This window comes from Elgaria multicarinata, chromosome 7 (genome assembly GCF_023053635.1).
Source record: "Elgaria multicarinata webbii isolate HBS135686 ecotype San Diego chromosome 7, rElgMul1.1.pri, whole genome shotgun sequence".
Lineage (NCBI taxonomy): Eukaryota > Metazoa > Chordata > Lepidosauria > Squamata > Anguidae > Elgaria > Elgaria multicarinata.
Genome location: NC_086177.1, coordinates 89,223,434 through 89,249,316, shown reverse-complemented (window position 1 = coordinate 89,249,316; position 25,883 = coordinate 89,223,434). Strand labels below are relative to the sequence as shown.

The window sequence follows — 25,883 nt, the reverse complement described above, 5'->3', positions numbered from 1 at the left end:
GGCCCAGTGCTCTTCAACATTTTTATTAATGATTTGGACGAGGAGGTGCAGGGAACGCTGATCAAATTTGCAGATGACACAAAATTGGGTGGGATAGCTAATACCCTGGAAGACAGAAACAAACTTCAAAGTGATCTTGATAGGCTGGAGTGCTGGGCTGAAAACAACAGAATGAAATTTAATAGGGATAAATGCCAATTTCTACATTTAGGGAATAGAAACCAAATGCACAGTTACAAGATGGGGGACACTTGGCTCAGCAATACTACAAACGAGAAAGATCTTGGAATTGTTGTAGATCACAAGCTGAATATGAGCCAACGGTGCGATATGGCTGAAAGAAAGGCAAATGCTATTTTGGGCTGCATTAATCGAAGTATAGCTTCCAAATCACGTGAGGTACTGGTTCCTCTCTATTCGGCCTTGGTTAAGCCTCGTCTAGAGTATTGCGTCCAGTTCTGGGCTCCACAATTCAAGAAGGATGCAGACAAGCTGGAGCGTGTTCAGAAGAGGGTAACCAGGATGATCAGAGGTCTAGAAACAAAGCCCTATGAAGAGAGACTGAAAGAACTGGGCATGTTTAGCCTGGAGAAGAGAAGATTGAGGGGAGACATTATAGCACTCTTCAAATACTGAAAAGGTTGTCACACAGAGGAGGGCCAGGATCTCTTCTCGATCCTCCCAGAGTGCAGGACATGGAATAACGGGCTCAAGTTAAAGGAAGCCAGATTCCAGCTGGACATCAGGAAAAACTTCCTGACTGTTAGAGCAGTGCGACGGTGGAATCAGCTACCTAGGGAGGTTGTGGGCTCTCCCACACTAGAGGCATTCAAAAGGCAGCTGGACAACCATCTGTCAGGGATGCTTTAGGGTGGATTCCTGCATTGAGCAGGGGGTTGGACTCGATGGCCTTATAGGCCCCTTCCAACTCTACTATTCTATGATTCTATGAAATCTTATTACTTCAGAAAACTTCAGATCCCTCTGTGAAGTGAACATGTAGATATAGGAAAGTCACATTAAGTCACATATCATGCCATATTCTCTGGTCAACAAAAATGACCACAAAATGGTCACAAATGTGTTACGAGAGAGAGAGAGAGAGAGTGCAATGATAACAAATAATTTTTTTTTTCTAATTAGTAAAAAAATTTTACTAATTTTTTTACTAATTTTTTACTAATTAAGAATTACCTTGGTAATTCTTATGTATTGGTGAAAATATTAAAGACATCAATAATCTTTCTCCAACTTAAATTCAAATTGTTTATATCCCCACGGCCTTCTTTAGCATGTCAAATATTGCATAATGTTTTCATTTATAGTATATTCAAGAATTTATTCACCCATTCTTTCTGGGCAGATACTGTATTTGCCTTCTAGTTTCTTGACAAAATTATTTTAGCTGCTACTAATAAATTAATGACAAATTTTCTATTCTTTCTTCCATTTTCCAATAACACGGTTGCAGGTTCTTTCCTATTTCTCAAGTGCTGTTACAGAATAAATATTCTTGATGACATATTTATTTATTAGATTTATATGCCACACAACTGGCAAATATACTTGGTCTGGTTTACGATCATAAAAAAAACCCCAAACAATAAAATAACCAAAACAATAGATACAAATAATGAAAATGCCAACATACTAAATTTTTTAAAGAGCCAGCACAAAAGTAAATAATCAGAACAACAGATTAAAAATTAAATGCCTACAGGAAGAGGAAAGTCATAACCCACCATCTAAATGCATATAGTGAAAACGCCAGGTGGATCTACTTGGGAGGGGAATTTACAAACAGGACACTACAGAGAAGGATGTCCAGTCACCATCCATTGCACTGTTGTGTGGCATCCACAACAAGTTTGAGCCATGGGACATGATCAACTAAAGATACTAACTTACTTTAACCATGATGCATTTCCAATATCTGTATACATTTATTCAATCTCTCATTTATTTAGAAGGTTTGAGACAAATGTAAATCAATTTAAGAAGAAACTGATTCAATAGCAATCCTTTTTTCCTTCATATATCTTTTACATTTCCTCAGAATACCAGCTAAATTGTCTAAGCTTTGTCTTCCTTTATCCATCATCAGATCCATAAATGCATTATAGTCTCCTCCCATAATCAATTTCCTCCAAAAAATTAACTTTCCTATCAGATCAGATTGTTCTAAAAATGGCTTTTAAGAAGCATTCATGGCATATATAGCTCCTTCTCCCAACCACCATACCTTGAGGAAAGTGCATTTCCCGTCATCATCTTACAATTTATACTTTATTATAACATTAATTTAAGTGCTGCTAAATAATATTGCAACCAATTTGGTTCTAGTTTTAGTGCAGGCTGCATATTTTTCTCCTCTGAAAAACAGATATTTACTTTCCTGCTCCAAATAAGACTCCTGCAAAACTATTTATACATAGCCATCTGATCTAAACAGTGCACTGATCCCCACTAAAGTGGATTTTTAATGCCATTGACATTTTTATTTATTCCTTCATTCACAAATAGAAGAAGTAAAATAAGGCACTGACAGTGCAATCATATGCATGTCTTTTCAGAAATAAATCCTAATGAGTTCAATGGGGCTTACTCCCAGAGAGGAGGATAAGGATTGCCATGTAAATAAACATAGTACTTGCAAATAATATGTTATAATTGTGATTCTTTCTTGATAGCCACAAATCTGTCTTCACTAAATGCCAAGCTTTTAAGTTTCAGAATCTTTTCTATCATGAGTCTCAATCCTCTAGCACTGAATGTTGTTCCCCCCAAGGTTATCAACACTGATAAACATTTGTGCCAAAACTAACTTTTTGTCATCATCCAGTCAAGTCTACCATTCTGCTTGTCATATTTTTTTTAGGATACCAGCCAATTCCATTACTCCAATAAGTGAAAATCTACCTTTACTAAAAACATGTGTTATTAGTACTTCTTTTTCCCTCTCTGCTCCCCATTTTAATCAATGATGAATAATTTCTATGGCAAATTGCCAAAATAAACTAGTCTTTGGAAAGCAAAAACAAGCATGTATCTTAGAAATAAAAAAATATAGTACCCAATAACTGAATAAAATGTACAAGGAAATATAAACTCTTGTGGCTTGAAACACAACTCACTGAACTAGGAAGTTTCCCCATAAATACTACTCTTAGGGTGCAATCCTATGTATATTCATTCAACAAAAAGTCTTAAAATTCCCAGCATGCTCCAATCAGCCATACCAGCTGTGGCATGCTGGGAGTTGTAGGACCTTTTGCTATATGCAGAGGATTGCACCCTCATATAGATAAACTTCTCTTAGGTCCATCTATTCCCCAAGCCCACCATCCTGCGTAGGTAAAGAATCCAATTGACACACTGGGTTATCTTTCCTGAAAGGGCATTTTTATTCATTTAACTGGGGAAGGAAGATTTGTGTGAGACATGGAACTGTTCCTTCTCTGAAGTAATTGGGGGAGCCAGCATGCAGATTTGGCATCTTTAGAGTGCAATCCTATGCATGTTTAGATAGAAAAAAGTCCTTACAAATTCTAGCATGTCTCAGCCTTTTGCGCCTTTAGACCTATATCAGCCATAAACTCTGCTCAATATATGATACATATTGTTTTGAATTAAGATTTTTGTGCTGAATTAAATATTATATTATCTGCTGGATTATAGTACATTATATTGATTTCATCCTGTTCTCAAGTTGTCAAATAGAACATAAACATCGGGATAGATAGATAGATAGATAGGATCTCAGTGGTACGCTGCACTGTAAAGGCCATCACACTTTTAAGCATACTTACACAGAATGCTACTTACATCAGAAGGATTGACTTCCCAAGAAATTTGTTTAGATAGTGCTGCAATGGTTAGTTGACAGATTGAACTGATTGATTAAAAATCTGTAAACTGATTTGATATGTGTCCTCAATTAACCAGGTGCTATTTTAGATTGGGTGTGTATCAGAATACCCTGTGCAACCAAACTGCTTTTTTCTATGAAGAGGGGAGGGGACTACTGTGGATATTGGGGTCAGTGCAAACAATGTTCTGCACAACAGCCTCCAGAATGCTTGCTGCCAAGAGTGACCCACTCTTGATGTGGGTGAGATAAAAAGCTGCATCCTTGCCCCTGGATGCTTCCATATAGGCAGCTTCTAATGCTATACATTCATCACTTGCTCTTCCAGAATATCTAAAGGAATGTCTCCCTCCGGATATATCTGTTTGGACCCCTAGGTCATCTTTGATGAAAGAAACTAAGCGGGTGGCTACAACAGAGAGGGATTTTTATGGCTGTATGTGCTGCTCTTCTGTGCTTTACAAAAAATTAATATTTTCTGACGCAGTATGGAGAAAACACAGCGAGTCAAGGATTGGATTATGACATTGTGCAGTTGCCTAATAAACGAAGAGTGCTAATTCTAGGGTAATCACCCACACTCACTGCCACCCCTGATAGCAACATGGGGCAGCTCCAGCCTCTGCTGTCCATCTACTGAAATCCCACTTGGAAAGGCAAGGCAAGACTCTGGTCCCAAGTTCGCTTCCCTCTGGTGGGACTCAGAAAGTCTATGAAGCTCTTGGCAAAAGCAAGGAGGGCATTCGTGATGGCAGCAGGAAGTTTGGCAATGCCAGGGCAGGTGGCAGAAGTGAGGACCTCAGTTCAGTGAGTGGCACTTGACCAGTGATGAGAGCGCAGCAGTGGATCAGCCTCACCTGGTGCCAATGGTGTGTTGTTCTTCCTAGTTGGCTTTCTGTGTGTGGTGTATGTGTTTGAGAATGAGAGATAGTTTTGCATATTTTGTTGCCTTTTCTGTATATGTGCTTCGAGTGAGTGACTTTCTCTTGTGTGCGTATGAGCATGATTTCAGGTGATGGAGACCTTTGTAAGGGGTATGTGAGTTCATCTCTGAGAAGGCAACAAGGATACAATTCTGCTGTGCATATTCTGTTGTGGACTTACTACCAGGAATGTGAGCATGGCCTTGTAACTTGTATGCACATGCAAATTTAATTAATTCATTAATCAATTAAACCTCAAATTGTTATTCTACTAAAATATCTTTAATTGAGGGGCAGCCCTAGTCTTGGCTTGGAATCCTAAGCAAACTACTACTCAACCTAGGAGGGAAATTTCTATTTATGTTTCTTTTTCATTTGATCAACTATGGCAATTGAGTCTGCCTATTTCCACTGTGTGAAATAAAACAGAAATGCAGTAGACATCAGAATTTGCTGGACTTCTTTGACACCTTTGCTTACTTAAAAGGAAAACTATTCTTAGATTTCTGGAGTAAACATACAGCATTCCTCAGTAAGAAACATTTAGACAATCACTAGGGCCAGATGATTTAGAATGCAGACAGAAACAATGCATTTATGGTTGGACAGAAGTTATTGGGCATACCGAGAATGGTCTCAACAGAGCCAGAATCTCATTCCAAGAGGCTACATATTTACTTACACCTTTTGTTGCTCCCTCACCTCCACCCCAAAATAATATTATTATTACTCATATAAGAGAGCGCTAAAACTATTTCTGAGAACAAGAAGATGAGCTGGGTCAACAGAAAGAGCTTGTCATAGGAATCCGGTGGCCACTGAAATCAGTTTAAGCCACAGCCCTCCAGCTGCTAACTTTTATGCAAGAGGGCTTTTCATCTCCTCCCTCCTGCCAGGAGCCCTGCGAAGAGGCCCTGAAAGTCAGGGGAAGTCAAAGTGACCAATGAGATTCATTTAGTGCAGGTATTTCCAGCATTGTAATCTTACAAAGAGACATAAATTCTTCATACTAGTAATCATGCTTACCAAAATAGCTTTTAATGTTTCAAATGCTGGTTAATCTGGTTTCAAGAAATCTTGCCCAACCCTTTTAGCAAATGCCAGATATACAATGATGGCAATTAGTCTTTCTGTCTTTGCATTATTTTGAAGTGTATAGCTAATACGTTGCTTATTAATTATCAATGTCACTAGGCAATATTATATAATAAAACATTAAAGAAAACATGTTCATGTCCTTAACAGCCTCCAAGCTGTCAAATCCAGTTTCTGATAGCATACTAATTTTCATATCATACATGATAAATAAAACATGCCATAGGGTAACTTGGCTGTTTATATTCCAGCAGCAAGAATAAATACTATCAGTCTATCAACTTACATAGAATTTTACAAAGACTATCTATCAGATTGGGTTGCAAAGTACGTCCGTGGATATGGTAGCACCTGAAGCAATTCTCCCAGTTTACATGCCAGATATTAATTACCTGCTCACGTAAACAATTTACAGAGTAATCCCTAAACATGTCTTGTCAGAAGTAGGTCTTAATGAGTTCAATGGGACTCACTCTGAGGTAAATGAGTACAGGATCAAAGCCTTAAGATTTAAAGCAGTGGTGGGGAACTTGTGCCCACACCCCAGCAACTCCCATCATCACAGGCTGATGCGGCTGATGGGTGTTGGAGTCCACAGGTTCCCCACTCATGCTTGAAGGGGTGAAACTCTGTGAAAATAATAGCTATATTGAAGGCCTTGTTCTATTTTTTGGACGTACAGCATAAGAATAAGGTAGAGGATTTAATGGATTTATTTCTGAACGTTAATTCCAGATATGTATTTAATCAATCAATTCCTCTCTTTACTGTTTACTAAATTCATCTCCTATTTATTGGTCCATTCCACTACATAACTAATTGGTGATTTATCACTTTTTGAAGCATGCACCTACTTTACATTCCTGCTAGTTTCTATTCCTAGCATGCCGGTTCTTATTTATATTCCATAAGAGCTTGGCACAATTAATCAGAGTTTTAAAAAAGATGTGTTTTAAAACTCTCAGCTGCAATTCTATACACATCCATATAGGAGCGAGTACCATTGGCTTGTATTCCCACCACCCATTTTAGCATGCAGAAAACACTTTTTAAAAGTACACATAGGCCTTGTGAAAGCCCAGCCTTGAAGGCCCTGACCTTTGGGTGGGCCTGTGGAGAAATGGGGGAGAGGGGATCCTGCTTAAAGATGGAAACTGAAAAGCTCTCTTGTGCAAGGTAGCAACCTCATACAAGGGGCTAACCTATTGCATTCAGTGGCATTTACTTCCAAATACACATATATAGAATTGGCATCATCATCATCATCATCATCATCAAGTGCTACCCATGTCATGACTGTTAGTGTCTCACTGCCTGGTTAAGTTAGACAGTTACACATTTTGGTGCTTTTCAAAACAAAATGCCCTTGCCTTAGAGTGATAATCTTGCTCCAGCCTGGAGTCTGATCCTGCTACCTGTTTGTACTTGTTCATTTTCATTTGGCGGTTTCTCTCTTCAACATCCATAGTACCTGTTAAATTCAAAATGAAATAATCAGTTAATTTACAATTCTATTTTTAAAATGAAGTCAATATTAAAAGCACTTTTGGGCTATAATAGAGAGTATTGGAGATTTACTTAAATGACTATGTACTTCAACATAAAAATTCAACCCATTACTTTCTTTGTAATCAATAAGACAGGCAAAAAGGCAAAAACAAACACACAGAGAACCCCACCACCACCATCATACATTTCAGTGTTTTAACTTCAACTATCAGGTAATAAACATGGTAGTAAGATGAGGATTTGATTAGGTATGTTGTTGCTGCCAAAATATGCATGAGAAAAGGATTACTTTTATTTTAGAAAAATAACAACCTATGGAACATATGGATTGCCCAAATGGATAATGATAGTTGATATCTATTATTAATCTTTACTCTCTTTTTAATGTGCCAATAATAAAGGCCAAATTAACATGGTCAACACAAAATGTAGTTTCCCCGTAATTTTCATGTATCGAAATTGTCATTTAAGTTTACTAACCAGATGGTCTTGAGTTGAGTTCTATGTGTAAAAAACGATTATGTGTATTAGGTCTATCAAGCAGTTTAATGGACAGCAATAACTACCATTTAGCATATTTTAACATATTATAAGTGATGCATAAATTATTTGGATATATTACCAAATATGGTGGCCTCTAATAGTATGGAAGAATATCTTAAGAGAAAATTCCTGATTACATTTAACAGAAAAGTACTTTTTACGTTAAGAGTAAAAGCTACATTTTTCTTGGCTAAAGAATCAAATCACATGGGACCAAATCATTTGGCAAAAGCAATAATAATGTTAGCTAACAAAAAGTATTTTATTAATGACTAATATGTTCATGTGATTAGATAGCCCCAATAATCATTTTACCAACTCGTGTCAAATGATAACTGCAAATGTTGTGTAAGAATGTTTTTGTGTATACCAGCAAATTAAGCTAAGCAGTAGTATATTATTATTTATTTATCTCCAGTAACAATTTGGAACAGAACAGAAAAAGAGCCATGCTGGATCAGACCAAAGGTCCATCTAATCCAGCATTCTGTTCACAATGTCCAACCAGCTCCCTCACTGGACATCCACAACAGTACATGAGTGAAACAGGACACACACACACACACACACACACACACACACACACACACACGTGTTCCCCAGGAACTGGTGTACATAGACATACTGCCTCTGATACTGGAGTAGGATATAGCTGACACAACTAGTAGCCATTGATAGCCTTATCCTATATGAATTTAACAAAACACCACAGCAATCAACTTTGGGAACTGTATAAACAATCTCAGAATGGTGGTCTATGTGAAGGAGAGAACTGACAGCATGCATACAATGAGGTGGAAAAACATGTTTTGTTTTAAATAGCAAATTGTTACAGATACCCTTGCTAAAAGGGGCCTTTGAATAATATAAAAGATACTTTGGTCAGACATAAGTACATTTAATTTTCTCTGCACTGCAACCATTATTTGGTAACCATGGAGCTAAAAGGTCTGCTCTTCTTGTTTAGACATAATTATTTAAGAATATACAAGCCAAAATTAAAAGAAAGTATAGTAGAAGTGGGCCAAAAGATTTTAGTGGTAACAACTGTATTGGAGATTAATTATATGATTGCAGTATTGGGTAGTGGGGGTTTTCCGGAACCAAAACCAAAACAAGTAAACCTTTAGTGGATATTATTATTTACAAGTGGAAGCTACAGCTGCTGGCTATTCACATTCAGGAATAAAATAATGTTCTACTAATGGGAAGTATCCAACACTGCTGTTATGCCTCCGTTGTTTGTGTTGAATCAGAGGGACCCAACTCTAGTGCAACAGGAAGATTGTGCTTCCTAGAAAAGCCCAAGAAACAAGCCAAAACTCTCATTTCCAGAATGGGACAGATCAGCAAAGCTTGCTACTGTTGGTTCTGCTGACCTGTTCTAGAAAAGAGTGTTTCGGTAGGGTGACCATATGAAAAGGAGGTCAGGGCTCCTGTATCTTTAACAGTTGCACAGAAAAGGGAATTTCAGCAGGTGTCATTTGTATATATGGAGAACCTGGTGAAATTCCCTCTTCATCACAACAGTTAAAGTGAAGGAGTGACCAGATTTAAAAGAGGACAGGGCACCTGCAGCTTTAACTGTTGTGATGAAGAAGAATTTTCACCAGGTTCTCCATATATACAAATGACACCTGCTGAAATTCCCTTTTCAATACAACTGTTAAAGATACAGGAGCCCTGTCCTCCTTTTCATATGGTCCCTCTAGTTTCGGTTCATTTCCAGTTGCTTTAGGAAGAGCAAGCTTCCCATTGTGCTACCAGTGGGTTCTTCTGGCATGCAAGCAGCATTTGATACTGCCCAGTTTTAGCAACTCTTCTTAGTGCTCCCTTCAGAAGAGTTACTTTGATAAACACCTTTTAATATAAATTCTCAAATGTGGTCATGAATTAACCATGTCCATGAGCTAATATTCAAAACACAAAATAAAGAAGCAAACTATATAAACAGTAAATATATGTTTGCCATTTGGCTAGTTGTAAACTAGCTTTACCAGGTTTGGGCTGTTTACTTTTTTGCTCCTAGATGGTAATATTAACACAGCTATAATGTTATAAAAGAATATGTAAATCTCTGGCTCATAGCATTTTGAAGAAACTCTTTTGTATCCCTGTTGCCCAAAGATAATGAAATCTTTGAGATGTGAACATAGACATACTGTGTATCTAACAAATAGCTTTGGTGAAAAAGTAAACCTGATCCCAACTCTGAGGCTATAAACAATCATGTCCATTTCAAATGTAAAAGGCATATTTGAAAGACTCATACAGGGGTGATGGGGAGTGGATCTGGAATGGATATTTAGAACCGAAAAATATGTACAGGTGAATAATGTCACTGCAACTGTGTATACTGTAACATTGCACAAATGCTAGATTCCATATGCCTCTGCCTATGCACTTGCCTGATGACAAAGCAGGCCTTTTTCTGTCTCCAATCTGATGAAGTGTGCTGCAGTATCCCTGCAATGTTAGAGAGGATCACGGGGCCCAGCTTCAGGACCACATGTGCAGCAGTATCCCTGTGACACTGCATGGGATTCTGGAGTACACCAGCATGCTTCACTGACCGGACTAAAAATACTGCTATAGGCTAAAAATATTTCTACCCCAAATGTCCACTTGGGCTGCTCATGCCTTCCTTGTTTAGGATAATGATTAGATGTTAAAACTAATGTCACGCCTGATGAGAGATGTCATTTCCATATCATTTCAAGAAGCATAATTATTAGTGCAATCAGCATAATTAATTAGTTATAGTAAAAATAAATAAATAGATGACCTATGACATTTTGGCTTGAGAACTAATAAGCTGATTTTCTTTCAAAGTGACATACTTCATACAATTTAAAAGGTCTTTTGCTTTATTAGTATTAATGTTTTGCTTAATTTACAAATGTAATGTACCTCTGCAGATGCTTGTTTAAAGAGGGAGGAAAGAGCTTATTTTTATCACAATACTAAACAGCGGTTATCCTTTTCCCAAATGCTTTTCAACATTTCTTAACAGTTTTTCAAAGCCTGATCTTCTGGGTTCTGTGTCAAAAATTCTTATAATTTAGAAAGATCTTGCTCTATATTGTATCTGAGTTCTCAAAAATTATAAAATAAAATTCCAAAATGTGAGTAATCCTATTATTTGTATAACAGAAATCTTTTTAAAAAACCTAAGCATAGTAAGTTATGATACGTTTCCACTAAATGTCATGGGGAGGTGAGTTCCATACTTCCAGGGCAGCCACCAAGAATGCTTGTGTCCTATGTGTTTGAACTCAGCACAGTGGTTGTATATAACAGGGCTCTTCCAGCCAGTTGATCTTCAATTGATCATGATGGCACATATGGGAGGGGCCTTTGAGGTATGTGAGCCCCAAGAAATGAGTCTTTTCAGGCCAATGCCAACACAATGAAATGTACCTAAAGTATCCAATACTGCCACTGCCTAAGGAACCAACTGCTAATGCAAAAGGAATTAGTGCTTCCTAAAGCAATCCAGGAATGAGCAGAAATGCTTCTGCAAGTTTTGCTGACTTGTTCCATTCTGGAAACAAGTGTGTTCACTAATTTCCTATTGCTTCAGAGACTACTAGCTTCCTGTTGCACTAGTAGTAAGTCTCACTAGTGTACAGGCAGCACTGGATGATCCTCAATGGAACTCAGTGCATTGCTTCACAGGTCTTTACCAACTGCAATTTCAAGGTAGTGATAGGATATCTTTCTAACTATTCTTGCAGTACGCTGACCCCATTTTGTTCCATGAAATAACAAGTTTTTGGAAAAAGATGCATACAAGATGCATCTTTGCAGACCCAAAAGCCACAGAATAGTGCCACAATGGTACAATTATAGATCTATTAAAGCCCAGAATAAAAACCAGAATGGCATACAATGACAACTGAAGCCCAATAATAAGTAAGAGCTACCCCTTAGAATGGATGTCAATATCTAGACAATTAAGTTCATATTTCTATTTATATCCTGAAATAACAATAAGGATGCAAGATGTCAAGTCAGGAGGATGTGTTTGTGAAAAATGGTTGGTCTGTACTAGTTTTATGTTCATCCATTTAACAAAGTGTATGAACATATAATTTCAAGTGAAGCAAGATACTTGGTTTTCGTATTTTGCTAGTATAAAGATGGGAATTAGCAATCCAAAGAGTCTGACTTGCTGCACAGGCTGCTTAAGAGTCTGACTTGCTGCCTGTGTACCTGTTAGTTGAAGCAATGGAGGATGAGAGACTGAAGGTGGGGCACCCTGGGTTTCACACCCAATAGGATGGTGAGGTAGGGTGGCAAGGGCCTTGCAACAAGATGTTGCTTGGAGAGTCCACAAAGTGCTAGGAGGCCATGACTACAAAGAGAGCTACTTGAGGCAACGATTTAAAAACAATATTTTCAGGCCAAGGCATATGCTCAATGCACATAACATCTGCAAAAGAAATAATGAAACATTCAACAAACTGCCCTACCTTCGTCCCCATTCTCTGGCTCTGCGATGTGTAAAAAAAAAAGGGGGGAAGAGAAACAAGAAAATGCAAAAGAAAAATGAAGATAAAAAACATAAATCATGAATTTAAAAAATAAAATATGCATGAATAAATTTCACCAAAATAACCTAGGCTGTCAACCAAAGTTTGTGTTCCATTTTTACACATGTATCAACATTATTGGAAGTGTTTGTGAGTCCGCAGGACCCCCTGGACATTTGTTCACTTCCTTTGTGTAGAATGACAGATGAATGAAAAGAAGTATGCATGCTATATTTTAGCACAATCTTTACAATATTCAGTCAAGTGGTACTAGCAGAAAACTGAAAGATTTAGTAGTTTCCAATAGCTACTTTTTGTCCATTTTAACCAGGGGTATGATCTATAATGACATGAGTAATAACAGGATAATTTGGAATAGCTGGAAACAGTGACCAAGGAAGTGGCTACTTCTGAAGACTGAACTAAATGTTTAGCGGAGAGGCTACAATGGAGCCTCTGGGTACTGGCTGTGCACAGCTAGCTCACCAACAAACACAGTAAAGTGTTTGCTGGAAAACATAGTGAAAACTTGCACATAGTGGGCTGATTATGTGTAAAATATTCCTGAAAATGCTGATGTGGACACTTTCCGCATGATAATGCTTCAGAACCAAGCCCCTTACACACACACACACACACACACACACTTGAGTCAGAGGAATTAATGCTTGTTAAAAATGGTATTTGCCATGGAAATTCCTCCCATCTACTACCTAGCATACAAAATGAAGTTATACATTTTTACAAGGAGAGAAAGGATAGCATTCTCCATAGATACAAGTTGAGAAGACTATAGAAATTTCACGTTTTCCTATTTCAGTGGCAGCTGGCCAACATATTCAGAAAAATACAGCCCTCCTTCCAAGGTGTACACATGTGTAAAAAGAGAGTGATATTGATGCTTCAAAAGTTACTAAATGTGAGTAATATTACCTGGCAAAAGCAAAACTGCTAAAATAAATTCTTAACAACTATAATATTTTTCTCTTTAGCAGCAAAACCAAGATACATTGAAAGAATAGTTTAAAATTAATAAAAACAACTACGATATAGCACATAATAAATGACAAAGGACAGTGTTAACTGTAATACAGCTTCATAATATACATAACTTTCAATTACTATTAATTTATACAGATAATCATTAAGGTAGTACTATCCCTGCTATTTATTAATTTTATGGTGTTATCGGGGGTGGGGGTGTTAGGAACATGGAGAGTGTTTCAAAGTTGTGTCCAGAATGTATGCTTAATATGAGTTCTGAATGAGCTTTTATATTTATACAGTATGGAGACCAGATGGGACAGTATTCATTTCCCGTAGTATGAAAGCACAACCCTAAATACATGCAGCTGGAAAACTCCATATTGCTTCCCTGTTTAGCTTTGCCTCTCTTTCCTCTGTTGCTTGACCCATGTAGGGCAAGCACCTATCCTCTTGTAGTCTATAAAGCTCCATGATACTATATAAATAAGAAATAACAACATAACACTTTCAATCTTGTGATAAGGTCTACATAGATTGTCTACTACACACCGTTTGCACAATGGAACTTTAACGCTTCCTAGAGGAAGCTCCAAAATTATCGGAAATGTTTGTTTCTGGATTAGGACAGGTCATTAGAGCTCTCTCTAGTGAGCTCTGCTGACCTGACCTGTTCCAGAAATGAGCATTTTTGCTCATTCCTGGGTGCCCCCAGAAACAATGAATCTCCATTCCACACGTGTAAAATGGAATTGGCGGGGCGCAACAGAATCAGTGGGGATGCAAATGCCCCATTGGATACTGCCCAATACCAGGATGTTTATCAACACTACTTTGTGAATGGTCCCTGCAGTCATTTTACATATATCTAAGCTTTATCGTTGTTTTTATGCATTTCATTCCTCTCTGACCTCAATGCTATTTTTTTTTCTTCTCCCTACACTTTGTATGCATATGCATGTGTGTGTGTGTGAGTGAGAGTGTGATCCTGTGTTGATTGAGGGTGATATTCAATTAATCTGAAGAAGAGGGGCACTGATACACAAAGCTTATGCCATAATAATTTTGTTAGTTTTTAAGGTGCCACAATTGTCTTTGTTGTGTTTACATACAAAAGTGAAATGGATCAGAAACAGAGTGATCCATCCATCTCTAGTTTCCAGTAACAAACTCTTTCTGAGAGGCAATATAAAAACAAGCATATAAATAGAAACTGAAACAACAACCTTAAAATATATGTGCCATTATAATAAAATATGGAACATTGTTATAATCTTTTTTAAAGCTATTATTACAGATTAAATCACTAATTTATTGATGTTAAATTTAAAAACCTAAAGATGATTAAGAATAAATAAAGCCAATATATGACAGATAATACATTTCCTGTCTCATTTAACTGTTACATCTTAAACTGTGAATTGTTAGCAGCGCCCTACCTTTAGCTTTACAATCTACAATAATGCCAAAGACTTATACTAAGCTGTTGGCTAGCCTGTTCTGTAATTTGAGTTTAAACTAGTTAGATTGCAGAAATTTGGTACACAATCTTAGTCCAAAGGATCCAGATTGTCAGAAAAGTCTGAAGAGCGAACATTTTTATGCTTCTTGCCAAAAGCTTGCAGCATCAGTACAGGATCTATTTTCCGTATCAAAATATATTATCTATACCACATGCTTAATTGCCACCTTAATAAGATACACAGCACAGTTTGAGTACAAAGAATACCATACATCGTTCTGTTTCAGCCAGCAATCCCTCTTGTCTCAGTGAGAGCCTGGCATTACAGGGTACTATAAGGTCTAGTTCACATAGAGTATACAAATTAATTAACAAACAAAACAAACAAAAACTGATGGTGTTTCTCTTCAAATGTTTTGTTTAGACTGCTATGTATGTAGCAGCTGTCACAGCCATCTTCAGTGATCGCTGAAGACATTTATTCCTGTGCCCTACAACGTTTCTGAATGCCATAGACAATTTTTAAAAAAATATTCTCTGCAGATTTCTCTTACAGTTTTGGCAGATTTAAATCTGGGCAGGTAGCCCTTGCTTCCTGCAGCTTTAGAAGCCTTTAATGCTAGAATGGTTTTATGATTTCATAATGGAGGTTAAATTAAGACCTCCAACTTCCTTTACAGGATGATTATAATTTTGTGGATTAAATCTCTTCTCAGTCTGCCATTTTGTTTAGGTTGAAAAACATGTATACACAGAGCATCTTCAAAAAAGACAGAGCTCTTAGCCCATAAAGGATATATGCTTTTGCTGTAAGAACATTACTTAAAAGCCTTATATTTAGATTCAGCCATGATGAAAGGGTTAAAGAGCCCTGTGGTGTTGAAAAGGGGTTTGAAACCATGTCTGAATGCCTTGGCATATGCTTAAGTAACAAAAAGTTGACTAGAAAACAAAAAAAACACAAAGACCAAGAGAAAGCAGAGGAATTCAACTCCGATTTTGCCTCTGTCTTTACATCCAAAGGAAATGATGAGTGAGTGGAATAGACTGGAACAGACACAACAGGGGAGGCTCCAGATCAGCTAGGATGTGGTACAGAACTTCTATCCAATTTGAATGCCTTCAGGTCCCGAGGCCCTGATGAAATACACCCTAGAATATTGAATGAACTAGCTGAAGAGCTGTCAGAACCTCTGTCAATTATTCTTGAGGAGTCCTGGAGAACTGGGGAGGTGCCAGAGGACTGGAGAAGAGCAAATGTAGCCCCCTCTTCAAGAAAGGAAAAAAAGAAGATCCCAGTAATTATTGACGTGAGCTTAACATCAATCCCTGGAAAAATATTAGAGGAGGTAATAAAAGAGGCCATTTGTAAGCATCTTGAAAACAATGCTGTAATTGCTGAGAGTCAGCATGGCTTTGTCAAAAAACAGATCATGTGAGACAAATCTTGTCTCCTTATTTGACAGGGTAACTGCTCTAGTGGACAAGGGCAATGCTGTGGATATAATCTACCTCAGTTTCAGCAAAGCTTTTGACAAGGTTTCACATGACATTCTCATTGACAAGCTGTTAAAGTTTGGCTTAGATGGCACTACAGTAAGGTGGGTCCACAAATGGCTGGCTAAACACACTCAGAGAATCAGCATTAATGGCCAGGATGCTGCATTAAGAGCCTTGTTTCTTAGAATTTTACTCCTCTTGAAAGAAGACAAAAATCCATCTCACTTCACAGGGAATGAAAAAAATGTAAACTGGGGGGAGTAATTTTGAGCATAGCTCTGACTTGCTCCTATAGGATCAATATGGCTGGCCATGTTCATCTTCCCAAAATAGTGTGAGAATTTGCATAGGCAGCACTACCTCAGCTTGATTTCCTTTGGATGAGAGTACTGGAGATGGATGGTGTGTGTCACTTTCCCTAAGCCGGATCTTTCATTCAAACACAGAGAGAGATTTGCAATTATCTCCTAACCATTTGCTCTCATCAACTGGGCACACTGGATTATTAACCAACAATCTGCCTATCAAAAGAATGAGTAGTCAGCAGTGCAATCTCTTGAACTATACAAAGGATTATGGGCAAGAGACAACAGCTGACTAAATTTGAATGCCAAGTCGGAAGACTGCAGGGCTGACTGGGATATCTATCACAACTTGCAGAGGGGTTAGCCTTACTTATCATTGTGCAGCGCTAATGTCTCTTTCAGATACTGAAGTGGATGTCACTTCTATCTTTTGGCATTAAGGAGCTTTGAAGGCAGCACAGTGACTGCTTGCTTAAGACTCACAAGGGACTCCTTGGTAAGCTCAGTTTGTGCAAGACAGACAAAGAGAGTCTGGTTTTCCGGGGAAACCCGTCACACAGCAAGTGCTATCGTGTTGCGCTGGAGGTTGTTTACGCCATGTAATTTGTATTAGTGGTCGTCTCACATTGATAATGCCCCAGATTACATCTAGGGAGGGTGGAGGAATCTGTCTGGGGGAGGGGTGAAGCTTGTTTGGCTGCCCGGACTTTGACACACTTTTCTGCGAGGTGCATCAGGTCAGGCCAGCTCAAGGTTTTTGGGGGTGGGGTGGGTGTAAAACTATTTGTGTTAACTGTAGCCACAACTTGCACAAACTATGCAAATTGCAGCCATACTTCATACAAATTAAGCGAATTATGGCCATAATTTTACGCAAATTTCGGTGTCAAATCTGTTGGGCCCAGAAAGGGCTGGGTTTCCCAGCAATGAACATCCTTAATTACATCCTATGTCAGCAGAAGGCATGTTGTGCAAGTGTAATTCCTTCCCCACCACCACCATCATGCAGCATTGTTTCATTCACACTAAGATCCTGATCCAGCATACTGGGTTTGATGAGAGCTAGGCTCTTGCCCAATGTTGCACTCATTTTATATGTCAAATTTCAATCTGTGCATGTTGCGCTACTGTCTGCGCATTGTTTTCACAGAAAGGCACCACTACTAAAACTCTTCTGAGAGCACATATATGAATATAACCCAAGGTTTCTAGTCACTGTGTGCAGTTAAATAATCAACAGCTTCCAGAACTAGCATATCACAGGACCCCAAGCTATCGTGCAGAATATTTAGTAAGACAGACCCACAACAAGCAATGGACATAAACAACAACTTTGACAGTTTTCTCTAATTGTGCCTGTTCTTGTATACTCTCTGTTTTTTTCACTGTGGCTATTACAAACTGCTCTAAACCAACTAAACCATAGTCTCCTCACCCATGCATATTCAGCATTACTTAATGAAGACAAGGCACCCCTTAAAGCCTGTTATACTCACAAGCAGAGTAGTTAAAATGATGAAAGGATATATTTTTCTTCTCCTTTTCATGTTGCCTGTGTGAAATGGAGATTCTAAACTATGTTAATTGCTGTGATTACATAGCCAGGAGATAGTAGCTATTGTATATAGTGCAGTTGTGTGATCTTACATATTTATTTAATATAGAATCACTGGAGTACCTTCTATCCAATCTTTGTCTTGGGTTCCTAACAGAAAACATCACTATTCAACGAACACTCATTATCCATTCCCTTGGCTCTGTCAGTACACACAATACAATGAGGCAGCGTCTAATTGGAAAACAGAAAATGACTTTTTTCCCCCACCAGACACTACCTCATTCAGTGTACAGGACAGACAGTGCTCATACTTGCAGAGCAGGTCACCCATCAAGCACTCAGACATTATGAACTGACAGAATTAAGTTTGCATGTACAATTTAAGAGACAGACTATGTGTCCTGGCACAATTCAACTAATGAGGTCATTAAGACCGATGCTGATGTATAAGCTGTAGTATCTAAGTACTTACATACAGCAGAGATTTCTGTTTTACACTGACTTTCAGAATGACACTGTTATCATTTATAATTTGCATGTGCTCCAAAATGCATTAATATTGAATGCTAAAGTATTCTGCAAATAGATCTAATATAATATATATTATTCATTCCATTCTAAAGATACAATTAGGCAAAAAAAGTACCATTAAAATGTTAATTATCATTTACAGTGCAATCCTATACAGTATCTACTTAGAACAGGGATGGGCAACTGGGGGATGGGCAACTGGATTCCCCCCCCCCCCCCCGCGAAACTCCTATGTTCATAGTAGCTATTAAGTACTAAAAGAGTAAAAATTAGCTTGCAAATAAGCTAATTTTGATCGTCTGGGCACTCTGTAGCCACTACAGATGCCAGGTTTTTTTTTAAAAAAAACTAATTTTGTTTTACTTATTTCAGAGCCACCTGGTAGGGTTTGGGAATGAAAGGGCAATGGGACATTGGGGCAGAGCCAACATGCACATATCCCTGTCCCAATTTGATCCCTCATATGTTCTTTGAAATGTATGAATAGGGCTTCTGTTGAACTTGAACTGAACTGGGGTGAGGAAATCAGATTACTGGTTCAACATATCAACTAATGAGGTACACTTAACTGGCCCCATTGAATCAGAATGAGCACATAAAATAAAACCAATATCTAGGAGGCTTTATATATTTTGGGTTTGTACACACTTTTGTACTCTGAACTCTTCAAGGACTAGGTCGAGGAAAAGCATTAGGTCAGAATGGATTCTAGTTTTATATTTGCGTCAGTAGCTTGGACACACATCACAGTAAACCACTATGGGTAAATTCACCTTCAGGGCTCCAAGATGCTGCCAGCCATCATCTTGAATATGCAAGCTGCAGCTGGGGCATGCTGGGGCTTGTTGTGTCATGTGAATCCAGAAGTTGTGGATTATTTGAAGGTTAAATAACCCTTCGATAACCTTAGGACAACCCTTGAGTTATTGTGATGTACCAATTGCCCGTATCCTGTTTAAGGTTGATCATTCTTTCTTACCCTAATGCTACTAAATATTAATTCAGATTAAAAAAGATATAATCTTGAAATTAACTAATTGCAGTGACTGTTCTGTGTTTATTTACTAAGTCCCTTCTTTTCCTTTCTCTTTAAAATTAATTTGGTTGCTTCTTCACATATTACACATCTCCCTGATTATACAATTAAAATTAAACAGTACAAATGAAATAGTCATGTGTTAATTACTTAGAATTAATGTTTTGTTCCATACATGCTGCATAGTGCATATTATTGATAGTTGCAATACTGTTAGACCTATTATCTTGCCCCACCCCATTATGCAAATGAAAAGCAGCTTTTAGTGTTTTCCTAAAAGCCTTCTTATAAAACTTTTAAACAAATACATATTTAAATTTTCTTAACTAAACTAGACCTGAATTGTTTGTTTATATGGTCCTAAACGAGTTATTGTACCTTTATTAGCCCGAGCTGGAACCAAACAGAACAACTTCAGTTTCAACGGTATCAGTACCAGAACTGAACTGGAAAAAACCCTCTCTAATTAGAAGTAAGTCCCAGGGAGTTCACTGGGGCTTATTCCCAGGTAACTCTGTATAAGATTGCAGTCTTAGAATAACAGATAAGTTATTGCAGTGTTTCTTTCACATGAAAACAACATCATGTTTAGGAAACACACTAAGGCCAGATCTACACCAAGCAGGATATAGCAAAATGAAAGCAGTATATGGTATGTGTCATGGGCCCCAACAGTTGTCAGTGCATTTCAATACCGCTATAAAGCAGTAGTGTGGTTTCTGCCTCTTATAAACAGCTTTCATACCACTTCCATAGTGCTATATCATGCTTGGTGTAGATCTGGCCAAACACACCATCAAATTCTGCAGTACTTAGATCAGTTTATGGATGGTAGCTAAATTCAAACAAATTAAAGCTCATGGGCTTAGTTAACCATTAAAAATAATTTCTGCCTTTTTCTCTTTTTTTTTTTACATTCCAAGTACAATTTCCCATCCAATTAATCCCACAGAAAGGCATAAGATTTCCACATAAGTAAGGCATATTTTTAATATGAAAAATAACAGTCAAAGAATAGTAATATATCCAAATAAATATATCCATAGAATATATCCAAATAAAAAATAAAAATTTTTTTGTAAAGCCCATTCACATTTATAGATTTTGTGGAAACAATCAAATATTTTTGAAGTCACATAACCAACTTACTGAATTCAAAGAAGTAAATACTGGCTTTATCCTAAGATAACTCACCACCAATTAAGCTGGATTTGCCTACTGCTGTGCCCAAATCCATAATTGATGTACCCAAATCCATAATTCTGTATGAACAGTGAAGACACATAAAGTAACCTCAAATATGTTGCAAGGTAGAGGATAACTATGCACACTTTTTTCCTGAGATTAATGTGTAAACTCTAAGGCCTAATCTAAACCAAACAGGATATTGAACTATGAAAGCAGTATGAAAATGGTATCTAAAAGGCAGGAGCCATACCAAGCAGGATAGTGGTATGAAAGCGGTATATGGTATGTGTCAATGGACCCCAACTGTTGTCAGTGTATTTCAATACTGCTATAAAGCAGTAGTGTGGCTCCTGCCTTTTAGATACCACTTTCATACTGCTTTCATAGTGCAATATCCTGCTTGGTGTAGATTTGGCCTATGTCACCCTAATGATAACTTGAATCAGGACACTGAACCAGTGCAGAAATAGCTGATATTCTCATAAGTGCCCTAGAAGTGTATTTTGCCACAGAACCCAACTTCAAAGAAAAATACTACAACTCCTTCATGAGGATCTCTAACAGGTATAGGCAACCTTTTTTTCTGTTGAGGGCTGTATTCCCTTGCAGATAATCTGCCAAGGACTGCATGTTGGTGATAGGCGGGACCAATGCTAGTAGTGGGCAGGGCCGAAGCAAAAAGTGGGCGAATCGGTCCTTTTCTCTTTCTGCCACCAATTTTTCTCTCTTGCCCTCTTCCTTCCTGCCCAGTAGGTCACTCTTGCCAGAGGTCTGAACCGATCATATAACAGAAAGCCTTTGAAATTAGTCTGAAGGTTATATGATATTAGCTTAAGTACCACAGGTTGCGCACCCCTGCGCTATAATAAATTCTGCAAACCTAATAGTGAGGAGCATAAGAACCAAGGCATTACATTCAATGCTAAAATAAAGTTGTAACGTTAAAGTAGGACTCTAAGAGAATTTTGAATGCAACTTGATTTGCATTAGAAGTGAAACTGTGGGAATTGTTTATACAATCCTTGATGAAAACTTGGTAAGATTACTAGGATCCAAATAAAATTGCTTAACATGCTAGATTCAGCCTGTGGACCACCAATTAACAAACACATCTATAAAACATAGAAAGTCAAAGTCCCCAAAGAGTGATCAATCATAGTAGCATTACCATTAAAGGCTACCCAACTGGCTATTTTCTACTGAGCCAATTAAATGTTTAAACATAGAAGAGAAACAGAACAACAACAACAACAACAACAACAAGGAAGGTATAAAGGTGCAAAAGTTAATGATGTCACATTGGCAGACGTAGGAGCATTGCCCAGTGTGGGAAACCACAAGGGATGCAGCCCTAGAATGAGATGTAGGAGCACACTGCCTTCTAGGGGATGCTCTGTGGAGGAACTACTGCACATCGACGCTGGCACCAGGGTGGTATCCTGAGAGGCATGAGGCCTATACTATTATCTACTGTGTTTGCTCCTCACACTGCTGCCTATGTTCTGCAGCAAGCAGAATTGTCTCTCAAATGTCTGAGATGATCCAACTATCATATTCTTCTCCGACCCGTTCTGTTATGGACATGCCTGAGGTCAATGTTCTTCACTGCAAGGCTTTAGGGCCACTGGCAGCTACCAATCACCTCAAGTTTATGTAACTGATTGGTGGAAGTATAAAGACAGATAAAATCCAGTCAGTTACTTAAGTTTATTCAAACAGAAGCCATCAAACTAGTTCAGGAATCTGGAGAGGGATCCCATGGTCCAGCAATGCCCCCAAGTTGCCTCAGTGATGGTGCCTGGAGCCAAAATGGATCCTGCTTGAAAAATAGTGAAGATCAATGCTTTATGTAAATAGTTGACACTCACAACCACTCTGCTTTCCTACCATTCTGGTAGGAATTAGGCTGCTTTGAAGCACTTTCAACCCTTTCACATCAGCTTCTAGCAACCATTCAAGCCTTTTTCTAGTGCCCCTATCCAGGGAATGTTTTGAAAAGCACTTCAATCCTTATCAGACTAGTTTTACTGCCCAGCCAATGGTACACAACTGCACTCCAGCTACCAATTTAAACAGATTTGCTACCCAATATACTTGAATTTTAACTGAATTGGACAAAATGATTCCAAAAAGTTTTGAAACAAATGAAACAAACCATAGAACAAAATCCTAACGACCGAAACACAAGGGGGTTCTAGATGTAGATTTAGGGATCTTCTTTAATCTTGATCTTCTGGTTTGTGACCTAATATTAGTTTGAGGTAGTAGAGAATCTAAAAGCATAGCCTAACTCTAGAAAGCTAATATATATATATATATATATATATATATATATATATTGTACCTCTCTGAAATGGTAGCCAGGATAAAATATTGTCAACCAAAATGATGAACAAAGATAAAAACAAAATCCTGCTCAATTATGAAACTTATTTGGTAGCTTGGGGCTAGCTAATGATTGCTTCCGAAATCATGGCCAAACTAGGCTCACCCTTTGCCTGTCTCCTCATGTACTCCAATCCACTCATTTCTCGTATGTTTACCATAGTTTGCTGTAACATTTGAATCAGGCAAAATATGGTTGTGTAAACCATGGCTTGCCTCAAAGTCTGAACTGGAAACACAGTTCAAGCTCAGGAGGCGAAGGAGGGAAGAACATGAGCCCAAAAGCTATTTACTTTCTCTTAGTCTTAATCTGTTTTACAGATTTTTTGTTATGAAAAAATTAACTTCTTCTATGCTGTTGTGAATTTCTTTAAGGAACAATGAGGCAGCATTGTGATAAATATGATATGTTTCCTATTATTTTAATTATTACTGTCAATGAAGAAATGAAATGGGTGTCAAAACTGAAGAAGGAAATTCATCCATTAACTTATTTCTTGTGGGTCAACATCTTACATGCCAGAGCTAATCAGGTCAAAACTAGCGTACAGTTTACAAGATGAATCCAGGCAGGTTTGTAAAGCTTCGTTCAATTCAAAGGAATTAATATAACCCTTAAAGTTCTTCTCCAGCTCAGATGAAAGTCAAAGCTGAAGACTAACCTAAGACTTCTCACTACCCTGATTGCCTCTCCCTGCCCCTTACCCATCCATATGCACACCTCCAAGCCCCCTCCCAATACTTCCCCCCCCCTGTTCTCTAATACCTGAGATCCTACTGTAGCCAGACTCATGTAAGTTTTGCAAGGGTAGGGCACATTTTGGGGCTGTGGGCACACTTGGCAATTTAAGAAACTGTCCTGGCTGTCATGGGAGCCATGGCAAAGGACAAATAACATGCCCAAAAGACTGAGTACAAGGCATGGGTGCAGTTTAAACCCCAACGCACTAAACAACTCATTCAAACCCCCAGTTTGCAAGCACCAACAGAAGCTTATTTCTTAGCAATCCCAGCTGCCAGAAAGAATATGTGTGAATTTAAATTTAAAAAGTGGGGGAGAGGTAGGGTACCTTGGCACATGCCAAGAAACGTATCCAGGGGCACACTGGAATTCGTGGGCACATTGCAATCCATGGACACCATGTTGCCTAGCCTTCTAGTAGTGCAATGTACAAACTTAATAGTGCTGGAAAAACTAAATTGCTGAGCATGCCAGGGAGGGAGGAACTATTTCCCTTTCCCTGCTATTGCTTGAGAATCAACATAGGTAGGGGGGTATCTTGAAGGAGGAGGCACACAGGCAGGAATGCTGAATTTCCACCTGAGGTTAGGAGACAGATCGGAGCCTGACACACTCCCAGTGAGATCATTAGAGATGTGGCAGGGTCTGAAAAAGGTTTGGAATTGGGTCTGAAAGAACTGAGTTACTTTCCAAGTTAGGGGAGAAAGTTTTTATAGCCCAATTCTGATTCAAACCTCTTTATAAAATACTGTTCCTATCCTGCAACCTAGTAAAACTTTCACAGAAGCTTCTTTACAGGAAAATAAACCTGAAGTGCTTGCATTTCTTTAATTTGTTTTTAGGAGAGCAATAATCAGAGCATAGAGGTAATCTATTCTATTATGCTAATCTAGTACGAACCTAGAAATTTTAATACACAGAAGATAGTGGCAGTCATATATAAATTAATATGAATGAAAAAGCTTTCTTCCCTGACTAATTAATGTAATGTATCATTAAAACTGCTCCTTTAGTGTTCTGTATATTCTGTAACCTGTCCAAAATAATTAATAAATAATAAACACCTAATAGTGCATTCCTTTGTAGTGATGACCAAAGAATAAAGAGGGAGAAGGGAAGAGAGAGAGAGAGAGAGAGAGAGAGAAGGAAGGAAGGAAGATCATGTATGTAGAAATATATGAAATGTGATGACAAAAATCACAGGACATGTTTGAAGGAAAATAGAACAGAGAAAACCAGTAGAAGAGACAGACCTGGGTTTCTTCTCCGTGATGAGTCCACTTCTTCTATTATCACATCGTGCAATGGACAGACAGAGACACAAAGAAGATGGACGTGAGTAGATGTACTCAGAAGGTAAAAACTGACACTGAGGGAAAGGGCCACAATTGTTTGAGAAAGAAACCTGTAGCGCATATTCAGTCAATAGGAAGAAGAAAACACAGCACACTAAAAGGAATAAATTATCCATTTGAACCAGAAAGGGTAAGAAAGATAATGTTAGTGATCTAGAAAGAAAAGCAATGTTGCAGCTGTCTGACCAGTGTGGCTAGGAAAGATTTAGGAAAAAAGAGATTAAACATTTATTTTGGAGTAAAATTAAAATATTAATCTTGATATTTTCCCATGTCGATATTATTAAATATTTTAAAATCTTTTAATAGTATTATTCACTGCAGTTGAACCAATTTTACATAGCAGGGAAACATCACATTTTCT

General features: G+C 38.0%; 1 protein-coding gene across 4 annotated transcripts in view; it reads right to left on the bottom strand.

Moving 5' to 3' along the window:
- RIMS2 (regulating synaptic membrane exocytosis 2) overlaps positions 1 to 25,883 on the bottom strand; it is a 422,508-nt gene that overhangs the window by 80,645 nt on the left and 315,980 nt on the right. For all 4 annotated transcript variants that reach the window (XM_063131026.1, XM_063131028.1, XM_063131027.1 and 1 more), the window contains one exon: positions 7,257 to 7,357. In XM_063131026.1, the coding sequence (XP_062987096.1) occupies positions 7,257 to 7,357 (101 nt within the window). The remainder of the gene's footprint in view (positions 1 to 7,256; positions 7,358 to 25,883) is intronic.